Source organism: Budorcas taxicolor, chromosome 23, assembly GCF_023091745.1.
Source record: "Budorcas taxicolor isolate Tak-1 chromosome 23, Takin1.1, whole genome shotgun sequence".
NCBI classification, from domain to species: Eukaryota; Metazoa; Chordata; class Mammalia; order Artiodactyla; family Bovidae; genus Budorcas; species Budorcas taxicolor.
Genome location: NC_068932.1, coordinates 17,253,276 through 17,268,972, shown reverse-complemented (window position 1 = coordinate 17,268,972; position 15,697 = coordinate 17,253,276). Strand labels below are relative to the sequence as shown.

General features: G+C 46.2%; 1 protein-coding gene across 1 annotated transcript in view; it reads left to right on the top strand.

Annotated features, from left to right (window-relative positions):
- Window positions 1-15,697, top strand: part of BLNK (B cell linker) — a 79,541-nt gene that overhangs the window by 36,874 nt on the left and 26,970 nt on the right. The window contains exons 4-8 of the mRNA XM_052661068.1: window positions 2,287-2,327; window positions 6,603-6,665; window positions 6,841-6,997; window positions 9,937-10,100; window positions 15,204-15,285. Of these exons, the coding sequence (XP_052517028.1) occupies window positions 2,287-2,327; window positions 6,603-6,665; window positions 6,841-6,997; window positions 9,937-10,100; window positions 15,204-15,285 (507 nt within the window). The remainder of the gene's footprint in view (window positions 1-2,286; window positions 2,328-6,602; window positions 6,666-6,840; window positions 6,998-9,936; window positions 10,101-15,203; window positions 15,286-15,697) is intronic.

Below are 15,697 nucleotides of genomic sequence, written 5' to 3'. Positions count from 1 at the left end.
TTGACGATAAACAAAGAAATACATTCATAATACTTCCCCTAGCACCCAGCACGCAGGAAATATTCAATGATGGAATCTCTTATTACTATCCTCATTTTCACTCATTCAATTCATTTACTGGCTTATGCTTTTATTTCAGTATTAGTGCAGAATTACAAATGCAAAATGGCATCCAGACCCAAAGATAAATAGGGCTTGCTTTTCAGTACAGAGACACTAAGTTGTGTCTCTTAGGTCAGATGAAGTACATGTCACAAGGTGCCAGCAGCATCTACGAGGTCATAACCCATAACCCAGAGGGACTGGAGAGGACCTCATGGAGGAGGGACGCCAGGGGTTTCCACGGAAGGAGGGAGATGGGCTGGGGGAGCAGCGTGAGCAGAGCGGAGAACTATCAAAAGCCCAGGATGGAGGGGCAAGCTCTCCGGCATCACTGTAAGTGAGCAAGGGAGGGAGAGTAGGTACAGGTGTGTGAATGTGTTGACACAGAAGCTTGACACTATCCCGTAGGGAGCCAATGATGATTCTTGAGGAAAGGGGCAGCATGAGCCAATTTCTATTTTAAGAAAATAACTAGAAACAGCCGGAAGGATGAATTGAAGATCATAGAGACAGGAAAGCTAGTTAGATGACAGCTACAGCTGCTTTTTGCACTAGCTGATGATCAAGCGGATCCTGACTCCAGGGTTGACCAAGCCAAGGAAGTGTGTCTTATAAAAATATCTTATAAATGTTTCTGTTTTAAATGGTTGAAACAATAGCATCTTGCTGCTGTACATTTTGACCTTCAGTTATCCTCAGAGTTAAGGTATTAGAAATGTACTTCCATTGGGGCAATATTGGCATATTGGGAAGACTCGTTCACCTATTCTTCCAAGGATTCTTGGCAACTTAGTGATCAGAGTACACTGTCATTTGGTATAGGTCAGCCCAATTATGAAAATAATTCATAAGAATTACTTTCTGTTCATGTCAAAGTTTGATCCACTTGTAGAATGAAGCTCCTTCTTTGTGTCTATCACGTTTTTCTCAAGAGAGAGTTGCTGTTGCTGTCATTTCTTAAAATGTGGTCGTTCTGATACAAGACCTCCTTCCTGCTCTCACTTCATCTCCATAATTCTTTTCCTTGTGCCTCTGTGGAACTGCCTAGAGCTGGAATCAGTGGTCTCCTGTGGCAGAAATGGCAAGAAAAGTTTCTATTGAGGTTCTGGGGGATTCAGGGACCATCCATCAAGTCCTCTAGCCACAATGGCTCAGTGGGGTAGGCAGAGAGATGTGGTCCTCTATGGTGCACTCATTGAAGCCACTCTACCATCTGAACTTGGGCCTAATTGAGAGAATTTTATTTAGCCTCTAAGGTCAGTTTATGTGATGGGATTGATGCTAAGCTTCTCAAACTCTAAATGTGTTTTGGAGGAAAAGGGGTCAAAGAGTCTCCTTGGCTATCATAATCCAGGCCTATTTCATTCTTCAAGATCACAAGCTGCTCAAGACCTGTCACATCCATTTTTACACCTGCTGGAGAGCCTAAGACAGTGGCTGCACCCTGGAGCCCAAGGCCAGCAAGAGCAGCGTGGTGCTGAGGTTCAGAGCATGCACTTGGAAGTCAGTCAACCTGCAGGGCTCAACTCCTGACTTTACCGTTTACTACATGATCTTGGGCAAAAGATTCATCTTCTCTAGGCCTCAGTTTCCTCATACGGTTTTTGAGAAAATGAAGTGAATATGAAGCTCTGATAATATTGCCCAGCATGTAGTAACACATGGGGAAAAAATTTTTTTAATAAAAAAGTCAGTGTTAGAGCCAGAGAGAATCATGGAAGTGATCCCCTTTTAGAGATCTTGAATTTTATATTATAGATCTAAAAATTGAAGAGGTGCAGAGAAGTTACAGCCTGGATGAGAATTTAGGTCTCTCTGACTCCCTGTCCAGGGCTCTTCCTACTACACCATCCACATGTTGATTAAAAAAATATATGAGGAAGCAGGACAGTATGGATTGCTATTCCAAGGTTCAAAAATGTCCCTTGACAAAGACGTTAAGGGTCAGAGTTACCATTTCTCTGCCCTAGTGGGACTTTTACTAATACTTCAAAAATTAACTGTTTTTTAGAAAAAGATTCAAAAGGAATGAATGTGAGATGACTGTAATAACTGCTTCAGGCCTAGCAGATGGGAGCATGTGGCCCAAGGGCAGGGCAGGCAGGTACAGGGCGCTCGTGGACAGGGTGGAGCTGGCCGGCAAAAATTTCTATTGTTCATTTTGCTTCCAACATGCCATTTCAGAGAGACCAGCCGATGAAGAGGAGCAGTGGTCAGATGACTTCGTGAGTATTTGTTCCTGGGATGAGAAGGGTACCATTTTCACCATGGCCCCTGGGAGGTCTTTATAAGGACTTGTTTCTGAATGAAATGCTGGCAGTCAGCTGCCCATCACAGACGGGAGATAGCTGGGCTGGAAGGGCCACCAACAGGCAAGACAGCACTAGGCTGACTTGGGCCAGCACCACATTGTGCCGGGCTAGGAGCTTTACACCTACCGTTTCATGTAATCCTCACCACAGCCCTATGAGTCGGCATTCTTATCCCCATTTTCTACTGGTATTCAGAACCAAAAAAAGATGTTTAAGTGTTTGAATATTTCCCAATCAGTTGGCAAATGCTTTTGCCCTGAATTCCCCAGTGTCCCATCACTGCTTGGTTCCTGCCAGGAGCCCTAATCAAACCAACAACTGAAGCGTGAATGCCTGGCACATCAGGGAGCCTCTGGGACACTCTTCAAGGTCATGGTCAGCACCTGAGCCATATTAGTGGTTAAACAGTTTGGACATCAGTCCTGCCCATTTTATAGGCAAAGAAACCAAGGCATGGAGAGGGTAAGTACTTGTGGTTCAAAAAGTCAAACCCAGATCTCAGAACCAGGTTTTTCAAACCCAAGAGGCTTGCTATGACCAAAAGGATACGAACAAACTCGGAGGGCTTCAGGTTGAGAGGGCCCTCCCTGACCTGACGACATTGGAGTGGTCTGTCTGAATTAACTGTGAACCCCTTCAAGACGGCTCTGCAGCCCATAGAGCTCTTTGGAGCTGAGTCTTCAAGCGACAAGACATCCTAAAAACTCCTGGGCACGATGATAATTCCTCATATATCATATTCCCGCAGAAAGTTAGTCTTCTCTAGTCTGTGAGCTTCATGTCTGGAAGGGATCCCAGAGGGCCTCCATACAACCACATATCCCCTGTGGAAACTGAGGCCAAGAGCATGAAAATGACTTGCTAACAGTCTCAATTTCTCAAAGGCCCAGTAGAATGAGAACCCAGGACTCCTGTCCAGTGCCCAGAACTCAGCCTGAGCCCAGCTCCACACTGTTTACACCCGCCTGGATTTTATTCTGAGTATTAGGAGACCGGAGTTCTTCCCTTTTCAACTGCAGAGAAAAGATTTTTATAAAGAAGGGAGGAGGTGGCCTCTCTGTGGGTCACTCAGACATGGAGCTCCTGAGGGAGGAACTTCTGAGGGAGGCACTGATCCCTCAGAAGCGCTGCAGCTGCGCCCCCTGCTGGCAGCACCACCAAGTCACATCTGAAGCAAAGTTGAAGAAGCTGGACCAGGCAGCCAAGAAAACTGAGCTCGCTCGCTGGATGAAAAGTACACACATTGGGGACTTAGAAAACATAAAATAAAATCAGCCTGAAGAGGAGGGAATGACTTATGTCCCCAAGTCAAACAACCAAAACGGAAGTACCAGCTATGGTGGTGGTTCAGTCGCTATCTTGCGTCCAGCTCTGTGCGACCCCATGGACTGCAGCCCAGCAGGCTCCCCTCTCCATGGGATTTCCCAGGCAAGATTACTGGAGTGGGTTGCCATCTCTTTCTCAGGGGGATCTTCCAGACCCAGGGATCGAACCCAGGTCTCCTGCCTTGCAGGTGGATTTTTTACCTACTGAGACTCCAGGAAAGCCCATCAGCTGTAACATGAATTGACTGAACATTCACTCACAGTCATTCACTATCCTTATTGGATTCCCTTTGTACATGGAATGAAATCCAGACTTGTTGATAAAGCCTCCAGACCTGATGACATTCGACCCATGCAGACCTGTGCACCCTTCTCTGAACCCCCCTTCAGTGCCGTCACCAGGGACAGATTTTCATCCACCTGATTATTTATTTATTATTAATTATTTGTTTGTTGTTGGTCTCTCCTGCTAACATATAAGCTCTGTGAGGCCGGGGACTATGCTCAGAGTCAAGCTGGTACAGAGTAGGTGAATAAATTCTGATTAAATGAATGAAGGAATGGTCAATTTGGCAAGATTTTTGTCTGATAACACAGTCCCTCCCTTCAGAGTTCCCATCAGACTGTCCAAAGTATTGCACTTCCTCAAGTATTGAGTGAATTAATGAATTAACAAATGAATTTTGTCATAATTTAGAATAACTTCTTGGGGGAGGATCCGTTAAAACTCTCAGAAGTTTGAACAGATTCTCTTGTAATCCTCTTGATGAGAAGGCATTCAATGCATTCTATGGTGCTTAAGTAGGAGAGGCTCATGGTACATCTCCCACAAAGAGACTTTCCAAATGAAGGGCCAGCTCAGGACTTCTGAGCAGCCATTCCCTCCTCCTCAGTCCCCTCAGAGCCCAGGCAGCATCAATGCACTCATCCATTCCAATTACGGTGGGTGGGCACCTACCCTGTAGCAGGTCCTGTGCTGGGTCCTAGATTTGCATCTCAGTCCGGTCTTCATGGGGGGCACAATCTGGTGGGCAGGCCTGTGTCAGAGGATGGCTGCTAGGAACAGCTGACATGGGGTCTCTCTTCCTATACTCTCTATGCCACCTCTGCCCACCTGTTCCTCTCAGTCAGACTGCTCTGCTGGAGGGGCGGCAAGGACGCCAGAACCTTCCCCATTATGCACACCAATCCTCAGCCTCCAGGTAATTAAGTCCATGAAGCCCACCTCTGCTCCGAGAAAAAACTGAAACAAAGTGGGATGCCCACGCCATCCCCAGCTCAGGCACATGTGTCTGGCTGCCCACTGGTTCTTTCACTTTCTGTATGTCTATTAAAGCAACTGTTTCTCAGTATTCATACTGACATCACCCTGGAATGTCACAACAGCAGTGATCAGGTCCTTGGCCTGGAAAGAGGGTCCCTGGCTTAGGAAGCCAGGGTCTTGCCCTCTTAAGCCTCCCCTCCAGCCCACCCTTTCACTCCTACTCTATCTCCAAGGCCCCCTGCCTGGGAATCATCACTGATTTCCCCAGATCACAGATTGCAGACTCAGAATTACTCAACTCCTCTGTGCCTCAGTTTCCTCAACTGTAAAATGGGATTAAAAAAAATACTATCTCCTATGCTTGTGGTGAGGGATTAGTGAGGTATGCAGTGCATACAAATGTTGGTTATAATAATAATCACTATTATCATTATTTTATTCAGCCTAGTTTTACATTCCCATCTGCTATTTCTGACCTAGGGTTTTGGAAAATCTCCCTACAGTGGTTTTCTCATGTGTCCCTTCCTGTCTCCCCCACGCCAGGGTTAAGGAGAAGCACCCTCCTCTGGGCTCTCTCCTCCTTTTCGTCTGTCTCCCAGGCGCCTCCAGCCACCTGGGAGACGCTCTCTGCAGCCTCCTTTCTCTTTCCCCCTCCCACCCCTTACCCTCCATCTCCCTTCCAGCTGAGGAGGAAAGCGCAGTGGGCACTCATTGACTCCTCTGCCTGTTCCCAACGTCCTGGGCGCCTATCATGGGCTGGCCCCGTCACGGGCCCTGAGGATTCAGCTCTGAAGGAAGCCCAACATCCATTTTAGTGTTACACAATTGTCAGACCAGAAGGCAGGTGCATCATCGATTCAGTGGAAAATCGTGTTTGGATGAAGCATTGTGTCAGGCGGTGTGTGGGAACAGTGGGCACAGAGGTCAGAGGACCTCTTAAGTCCTGAATCAAAGATTTCCTGCACATGAGTATGTTAATATACGTGTGCGCTGCATGCAGAAAAAAAAAAAATCACACAAAATGCACAAGAAGCTAGTAGCTCTATTTGCCTGAGGGGAGAGGAACTGAGCAGCTGGGAAGACCTTCTTCCTTGTGAACTGTGTGAACTTTGGACTGGGTCAATGTATTTTCAAGATGGACTTAAATAAAATGCATATTAAAAAAAGAAACAGAAAGAGGGATTTATCTGGTGGTCCAGTGGTTAAGACTCTGAGCTTCCCCTGCAGGGGGCATAGGTTCAATCCCGGGTCAGGGAACTAAGATCCTGCACGCCATGTGGTGTGGCCATAAAATAAATAGTAATAATAATAAAAGTCTTAGTTGGCATAAGTGCCTCAAGATTTCAAAAAAGAAAGAGAATGGACTGAATCGGTTTGAAGTCCTCATCCCTGAAGCTTTCCAGCTTTGTTTAAAACAAATAGACCTCATCTCCTCAAAGGTGTCTGTATTCCTGAGCTTCCTCTTACCCTCTCTTAATAAACTTACATTTTCCTCAACCATCAACATTATGGTTAATAAAACCTATTTGGCTATTTTATTTTATTGGGTCCTTTTTCTGTCTTCTCGAGATATATTTTACCTCTGGCTGTTCTTTGCAGACACACAGAATTCAGCCACCCTCGGGGTTAGATGCCCACACGTTTCCCCAGGATACAGTCCAGGTGATACATTTTGGAAACAAAAAGGCCTGGCTTCAACCCCAGCGTTGCCACTAACAGCTGCCTAACCCTGCTTAGCCAGCCCCTCCCAGCCTCGCTTTCTTGCCCCTCTGCTGGGGGAGCAGCTCTGGCCCCCTAAGAATGCATGCGGCCCTGAGCATGGTGTCTGCACTCGCAGGACAGCGACTATGAAAACCCAGATGAGCACTCGGACTCAGAGATGTACGTGCTGCCAGCTGAGGAGGCCGGGGACGACAGCTACGAGCCGCCCCCTGCGGAGCAGGAGACACGGACAGTTCACCCCGCCCTGCCCTTCACCAGGGGCGAGTACGTAGGTGAGTCCCTGCCGGACCTTGGGCACTCCGCCTGCAGGGCAGCAGGGAGCGGGTCGGGCCGAGGTTGCAGGGTGTTGGGCAGCTCTCACTCTCACCACCTCCAAGGGGGTCATCTGGTCACTCACAGGTACTGGAGCCCCCTGCTGGAAAGCTTGCCCTTTGGTGAAGGAGGGGGTAACCTCTGCAAACTGGGAATGTTGGAAACAGGCAAAAGATAAAGCGACCACACCCCACGTGGCTCCCAACCCCACCCCACCTCATTTCCTGTAGTCCCCAGAGAAGGCAGTCCTGAGATTAGTCGCTGCTTCTCCTCCAGCTTCCTACACTCAAGCTCTGACATTTCTCTTGAGATGACTGTAGAGGACAAGGAGAGCTGCGAGGATCTGTGTTTGCTAAGGCCCCTCCTTCCTCTCTCACCCCGCCCCCACATCGGCAGGCTGTACAGAGGCTGAGTCTAGACTCTAGACTCTTAACTGTGGGGAGCAGTAAAGAGCTCTAGGCGGAGAATGAGGCTCACGAATTAAAGGGACGCGTCTTAGGTGTGGTCTCCAGGCCTGAGTGTAGCTTTTAATGCCCCTCCAAGAAGTCTGTGTTCCATTCTAACAAGTGACTAAAGTTCAACAAAGGCGAGGAAGGGCTTGTGTCTGTGGTGCTCACCCTGGCACCCCTGGGAGTGAAGGGGTCCTTGTAGCTAACTGCCTCCTTGTGGGTGCCAGGTCCTGTCCCTTGCTTTGTGCAATGATTCACTTACTGAGCACCTGCTGTGTGCCAGGGCTGTGCTCAGCAGCTAGCAAGACAGACCCACTCCCAGACTTTTTACAGTTCACAACTTAGCGCTTTCCTTTCACCTTCATGACTATCACAAAGGAAAAAGGAGATGCTCGGAAGAGGGAATTCACTGGGCCAAGGTTTTATAAGTGGCAGAACTGGCACGCAAGCTGGGCCACTCAGCCTCCAAAGCCCTAGCTCTTCATCACTCTGCTCCACACACCACCACCCAATTTGTGACCTCCTTCAGTCATCGCAACAACCTCAGGAAGGAAGGAGCTGCATCAGGCCCGTTTTACAGACCAGGAGACAACCATTCAAGCTGGGGGTGGGGAGAGGGGCAGATTTAAGCAGCTCCTATGGGCTTCCCAGGTGACGTTAGTGGTAAAGAATCTGCCTGCCAATGCACAAGACACAAGGGATAAGTTTGATCCCTGGGTTGGGACGATCCCCTGGAGGAGGAAATGGCAACCCACTCCAGTTTTCTTGCCTGGAGAATCTCATGGACAGAGGAGCCTGGCAGGCTACAGTCAATCCGTGGGGTTGTCAAGAGTTGGATGTGACTGAGCATGCGCACACACAAGCAGCTCATTCCAGGTCATACTCTTCAGAGCCTGTTTTCTGTGCTTTGCTACTTCTGCTGGGCTTAAATCTTATGTTAAGAAATCTCAGTAAACTCCAGGAGCTGCCAACAAAGCTATAAAAACTGTCACAGGCACAGCAGAGTAGATGCCTTGGTGCCTTAACACAGCTACACTACCGGAAAGAGGCTCCTGAGAGGCACCCAATGTGAAGTTAACCACACAACTTCAGCGATACAGAAGCATGGGCTGAGAGCTGGACCAGGCCCCAGGACAAGAGCAGAGCAGGACAGGCAGAGGCAGGGACTGCTGCATTGAGCCAGGGCCAGAGGAAGCAGGGAGCCAGTGTAGGCACCTGCGCTGTTCCAGGATGGGGAACCCACCAGGTTATTCCCATGCTAAGATTTTCTCACAATGGATCAGTCAGAATCTGCACTCACAGATCAACTGGGTAGACCCCTGTTGCCTAAGCCCTCCATCATATGACGCAGGTAAGGTTAGTTCTGTTTATTAGGCATTGTCTGTCAGACACGATGTTCCCCCTGCCTTTGTTGTTTTCTTCCTAACCCCTACAATAACTCTCTGAAGTGGATAGTTAACCATCTTCATCTTTAAAATGAGGAATGTGAGTCCCAGAGAGGTGACATAAAGAAGAAGAGGCCCAAAGGAGGGCAGCTGGTGGGTGGAGAGCAGGGGCCTGAACCCAGGGCCCTCGACTTCAGAGACTGGACTCCTTCCGCAACAGTTGCTGAGGATGGCCCTGGACCAGGGGATTCACAACTTCTCTCCCATTCAAGGAAACCATTGAGGGGAGGAATGTGTAGGTTTACCAGATGAGTAGTTGCAACCTGCATATACCTTAGAATAACCTGGGGAACTTTTAAAACCTATAATGAAAGGTCCCTCCCCAGAAGTTTTAAACTGCATGTTTGGGGTGGGGCCTTGGCATTTTTCTTAAAGCTCCTAGGTGGTTCCTAGGGGCTTCCCTTGTAGCTCATATGGTAAAGAGTCTGCCTGCAATGTGGGAGACCCAGGTTGGATTCCTGGGTCAGGAAGATCCCCTGGAGAAGGAAATGGCAATCCACTCCGGTATTCTTGTCTGGAAAAATCCTATGGATGGAGGAGCCTGGCGGGTAGAGTCCATGGAGTTACAAAGAGTCAGACATGGCTTAGCAACTAACACATTCACTTTCACAGGTGGCTCCTATGTATAAGCAGGATTGAGAATCATCGCACTTAAGGCTTCAGGGAGCAAAGTGAACCCACTGAGGATTACTGCTCCCCTTAGCCCCCGACACTGCCAAGGTCACCATCTACTCTATTTAGCCGCATGCCTGGACTGTCAGCTCTCCTGGGTCTGTGGGTTTCATGGCTCCCTGGGAGGATACTGTTCTGGTTTTTATAATGTAGGTCAATGGGTTGTTGAAATTGTTGCCTGTCATACTCTTTAAAGGAATGCCCCAGTCAATAGCATGTTGGCTACATGGATGCTGGTAGTTTTATACTTTCTAGAACTCGGTGGCTTCTGCCCAGGAAATGATCCAGAACCCTTTCCTCTTATGTTTTGTTGTTCTTGTTGTTCCTCTCAAGACAACCGATCAAGCCAGAGGCAGTCTCCACCCTTCAGCAAGACTCTTCCCAGTAAACCCAACTGGCCTTCGGCAAAAGCGAGACTGGCCACCTCTCTGCCGGCCAACACTTCACTGCATAAACCTCAAGTCCCACCCAAACCCAAAGAGCTCCTTGAGGATGAGGTAAAGTAAATCTGTCCGGGGAAGGCTGCCCAGACCACGGGGAAGGCTGGATGCAGGGGCCAGGTGCGGGGAGGGGCAGGACAGTGTAGCCTCAGGTGTGTCTTCCTTCCTCCAGGCTTGGGTCTCTGACCGGCCCTAACCACCTGCCCCGAAACTCTCCATTGTCCTGCTGAAAGGATGTTTTCTCTTAAAATGTCACATATGGCCTTATTTAAGCACTTTCATGTACTAATCAGGTATATGATGTAATATCCAACCTGGATTTGTGCCCCTCTCACTATTTCCTCTTTCTTATCCCTCCGTTTCCTGCAAATCTCTCATTCCTCCATAAGATACTTCCCCATCTTTATCCTCCCATGCTTCTCTCCCTGTCCTGCCTCATGTCCTTTCCCCCACTTTCTTTTCTCTCTGATCCTCTAAGCTGCAGAGGGGTGCAACAGGATGTATACTGGAGACCCCCTGTCTGTATGGAGACCCTGCACAACCCGTGGAAGAACTGACCCCGCACTTCCTTCAGCATCTCTTGCTTCTCTCTCTCTCTCCCCAGCCCCAGGTATCCAGGAACCTCCTTTGCCAACTGTCTGGGACCCATTTCTAGGTTTATCTTACCAATGTCCCTTCTGCCAGCACCTAACTTTTCATGTCTTATTCCCTATGAAATTTTTAAAAATGAATGGGTGAACTTACTCAGACTATTGTAAGAATGACTGATAAAGCCTAATACGTTATGGCTCCCAGAAGTACTGCATTTAAAGAAAGTCAAAGACATGCCCTCAAACTTAGCCTTTAGAACAGTTGTACAAGTGCAGTGGGCTTCTCAGGTGACTCAGTGGTAAAGAATTCGCCTGCCAGTGCAGGAGATGTGGGTTTGATCCCTGGGTCAGGAAGATCCCCTGGAGTAGGAAATGGCAACTCGCTCCCGGATTCTTGCCTGGGAAATCCCATGGACAGAGGAGCCTAGCGGGCTACAGTCCATGGGGTCGCAAAGAGTCGTACATGACTGAGCGACTGAGTACACAAGTGCAACAGGCTAAGAAAGAAAACAACATTAAAGGCAACTCTTAACCATCACCAGACATAATGGTACCGCAGCTTCTTGAAGAAGCAACTGTTTCTAAATGCCTATAGGTGATAAAACCTATAGCTTACAAACATGCTGTGAAATGACCTTTTCCACCTTAGTATAATTTGTAGCCCAACAGGAGACATAAAAGAGAGACTTTTTAAATAAAATAGAGGTAGCATCCAGGCCCAAATTCCCACTTCACACTTACTAGTTGTGTGACTTTAGGTATCAGATGGAGAAGGCAATGGCAACCACTCCAGTACTCTTGCCTGGAAAATCCCATGGATGGAGGAGCCTGGAAGGCTACAGTCCATGGGGTCGCTGAGGGTTGGACACGACTGAGCGACTTCACTTTCACTTTCATGCATTGGAGAAGGAAATGGCAACCCACTCCAGTATTCTTGCCTGGAGAATCCCAGGAACGGAGGAGCCCAGTGGGCTGCCGTCTAAGGGGTCGCACAGAGTCGGACACGACTGAAGCGACTTAGCAGCAGCAGCAGCAGCAGCAGCAGCAGCAGCAGCAGCAGCAGTTATCAGATAACCTCTCTGAGTCTCATCTTTTCATCTTTTCAGGTTCCTTTAAAGATTTAAGAAAGGAATATAAATACTTAACTAAATTCAGTGTCTCACACAAAGAATCATTCTATGTATTGTATAAATGGGATTCCTTTCTACCATATTCTAGATTCTTTATAAAATCTGCTTTTCTAGTTTCTCCTGAAAAACAAAGGCCTGTCAACACATGGCCAGTCATGGCCTCGAAGCAGCTGAGCCTCATGGCACCCTTCCAACTCAGCTGAGAATCCCCGGCCCCTGTTTCCATTTCTCATCATCTTCACCGCTGATACAAGGCATGGACACAGCCTGACTCTGCACATGCCCAGTTGCTATTCCATGCCTGCTTGTAAGCACTTGAGCTTATGACCCCCCTCTCCAGGGACAGTTTAAGTCAGGAGGTCAGCAAACTGAGAATGAATTTGGTTTGTCAATCCTCAGTCTGTCTGTCAGTCCGAGGGGATGACGCCCTTTCAGGGTGTGAACAGGTGGCAAGGAGAATCTGAGCATGGGACACGGCAGGGAGACCATCTGTTAGGGTCTCACTGTGAATTCTTCCAGCATTCAGAGGGTCTATAGGAAGATACCAACTCAGACACAGAATACAAATGAAGACTGTGAGTTACGTGAGGCTCTCCATTTCTGTGAATAACTGGAGGTGGACCCCAGTGGGGAGAGGCCGAGTTTTGCTAATAACAGCTTTGTGGTGGTGGCTCAGGCAAGTCTGAACCAGCGGGGAAAGGGGATGACTGGAGGAGATACATTCTGGAATGAGGAGATGGACAATCAAGATGAAGAAGAGTTAAAAAAGAAATAGAAGACATTAAGATCTGGCCAAGACATTAGATAGGAAAGGAAGAAGTCAAATACAAGCACAAATAAAAGTGTGTAGCTCTGCCATACAGGTTACAGGCAAAACATGGGTTACAGGCGAGAGTTGGGGCGAGGGGTGGAGGAGCAACTGCCCTGTAATGACAGGAGGGTCTAGCACTTGACGAGCACTGTGTATCGGCTGGTGATCTGAGCCCTCTGTGTGTATTATCTCATCACACCCTCAGAGCAACCCTATGAAGGGTTACAGAGGAGGAAATGGTACAGATGAGGTGACGAGGGGTTGAAGAACTTGTCCAAGGTCAAAGAGCTATATGCTAGAGCCAGCATTTGGACCCAGATCATGAGATGCTAGAGCCCAGGTGCTACATGGCCATCCTGGACTACCTCTCCAGCATCCGCTGACAAAAGGCCAGCCCTTCATTCAACACAAATGTTCCAGGGCTTCGCTGGTGCCCAGAGCACAGACCCAGGACCTGTCCTTGCAAGGTATCAGTTTTGTGATTTTATTTGACCTTGGACAGGTTACTCAACTTTTCTCAAATTCCTCATCTCAAATTCCTTATCCTTTATTTATAAGGATAAATAAATTTTAAAAAATACCTAACTTAATAGGTAGGTATTATTGAAAGAATTCAGTGAAATAATGTATATGAAGCTGTTAAATTTTCACATGAAATGTATTAAGGAAGAAACTCAAGTGGACATTTAATAACTCTTACAAAATCACTCCCTCCCCCTATTTATGGTCAATTGATTATTGGCAAAGGTGCCAAGACAATTTAATGGGAAAAATCACTCTTTTAGACAAATAGTTCTAAGATAACTGTATCGGTTCAGTTCAGTTCAGTCGCTCAGTTGTGTCCGACTCTTTGTGACCCCATGAACCACAGCACACCAGGCCTCCCTGTCCATCACCAGCTCCCGGAGTCCACCCAAACCCACGTCCATTGAGTCAGTGATGCCATCCAACCATCTCATCCTCTGTCATCCCCTTCTCCTCCTGCCTTCAATCTTTCCCAGCATCAGGGTCTTTTCAAATGTGTCAGCTCTTCGCATCAGGTGGCCAAAGTATTGGAGTTTCAGCTTCATCAGTCCTTCCCATGAATATTCAGGACTGATTTCCTTTAGGATGGACTTGTTATATCTCCTTGAAGTCCAGGGGACTCTCAAGAGTCTTCTCCAACACCACAGTTCAAAAGCATCAATTCTTTGGCGCTCAGATTTCTTTATAGTCCAACTCTCACATTCATACATGACCACTGGAAAAATCACAGCCTTGACTAGATGGACCTTTGTTGACAAAGTAATGTCTCTGCTTTTTAATATGCTGTCTAGGTTGGTCATAACTTTCCTTCCAAGGAGTAAACGTCTTTTAATTTCATGGTTGCAATACCATCTGCAGTGATTTTGAAGCCCCCCAAAATAAAGTCAGCCACTGTTTTCAAAAGAATGAAATTGAGCTCCTATCTCACATCATATCTTAAAAAATTAGATAAAAATGGATCATAGGACTGAGTATAAGAGCTATTAATAAAACTATAAAATTCTTGGAAGAAAACAGAGGTATAAATCTTTATGATCTTGGAATAGGCAATGGTTTCTTAGATAAAACAAAAGAAAAAATAGATAAAATGTACTTTAAAATGTAAAATTTTGTGCTGTAAATGATGCCACAAAGAAAGTAAAGGACAACCTATAGAATGAGAGAATTTTTTTGCATATTATATATCTATAAAAATTTATATCTAGAACATTTAAAGAACTTTAATCATCTAAAGATAAAAACAATAAACAACCAGATTAAAAGTGGACAAAGGGGTGGAATAGATTTTTCTCTGAAGAATATATATAAATGGCCAATAAGCAGACAAAAAGATGCTGATAACCATCAGGGAAATGCAAATCAAAATTACAGTTAGATACCACTTCATACCTACAAGGATGTTTATAATAAAAAAGAAGACAATAACAAGTACTGATGAATATGTGGAGAAATTGGAACCCTTATACATTGCTAGTGGTAATGAAAAATTAGTGCAGCCACTTTGGAAAACAACTGTTATTCAAACTATTAAATATAGAGCTACAATATGATCCAGAAATTCCATCTTTAGGTATATTCCCAAGAAAAATGTCCATCTACACAAAATTTGTACATTAATGTTCATATCATTACTTATAACAGTCCCAAAGTAGAAACAGTAAGTAAAATGGGGTATAATCATACAATGGAATATGATTTGTCCATAAAAGGAAATGAAGTAGTGATACATAGTACAACGTGGCTAATCCTTGAAATTACTGTCATAAGAAATCACAAAAGACTGCATATTTTAATAGTGTATGATTCTGTTTACATAAAATGTCCCGAATGGGCAGTTCTTAAAGACAGAAAGAAGGTTCATGGTTGACTGGGTCAGGGGAGGGGGCGGTTAGGAGTGACTACTGGGCGCAGGGTTCCTTTTGGCCGTGATGACGATGTTCTAAAGATAATTGTTGTGATGGTTGCACTCTGTGAATATACTAGAAGTAACCAAATCACTTTACATCATAACGTTTAATGGTATATGGATTATGAAAAATTTCTTAATATCACTCTTTCTTATCCAGTAAACTGCAAGTGTACAGCATTTCTGTATTTCTTTTAGGCTGATTATGTGGTCCCTGTGGAAGATGAAGATGAAAACTATATTCATCCCACAGAAGACAGTTCAGTCCCATCTGAAAAAGGCAAGAGTTTGCAGTTTTAAGCACCTGAAAACTTCTACCAGTTGACTGGGGCATTATTTGCTCGCAAGTACCAAAGGGCTCAGACATGATGCTGCTGAGACCCCTCTGCTCCACGGCCACAGCATTTGCCTTCTTTGGTTGAGTGGCTGGTCCATCAGAGAGCATAGTGAGCAACCCATGCTTGTGTTTTTCAACCTTGATTCTTCTTTCTCCATCCTCTTCCATGATTTAATACTGTCTTCTCAAATTATAAAAGCACCTAGGTTCTTCTCTTTAGCTCTTCACTCAGAATAGATTTCTCATAAAATCTAATACTAATGAGGTCATGAGCCACCAGGCTAACCTTACAAATATTGTACCAGGAATAATTTCTGCAGAGGACTGAGAAATGAAAGAATAAAATATGCTCTGT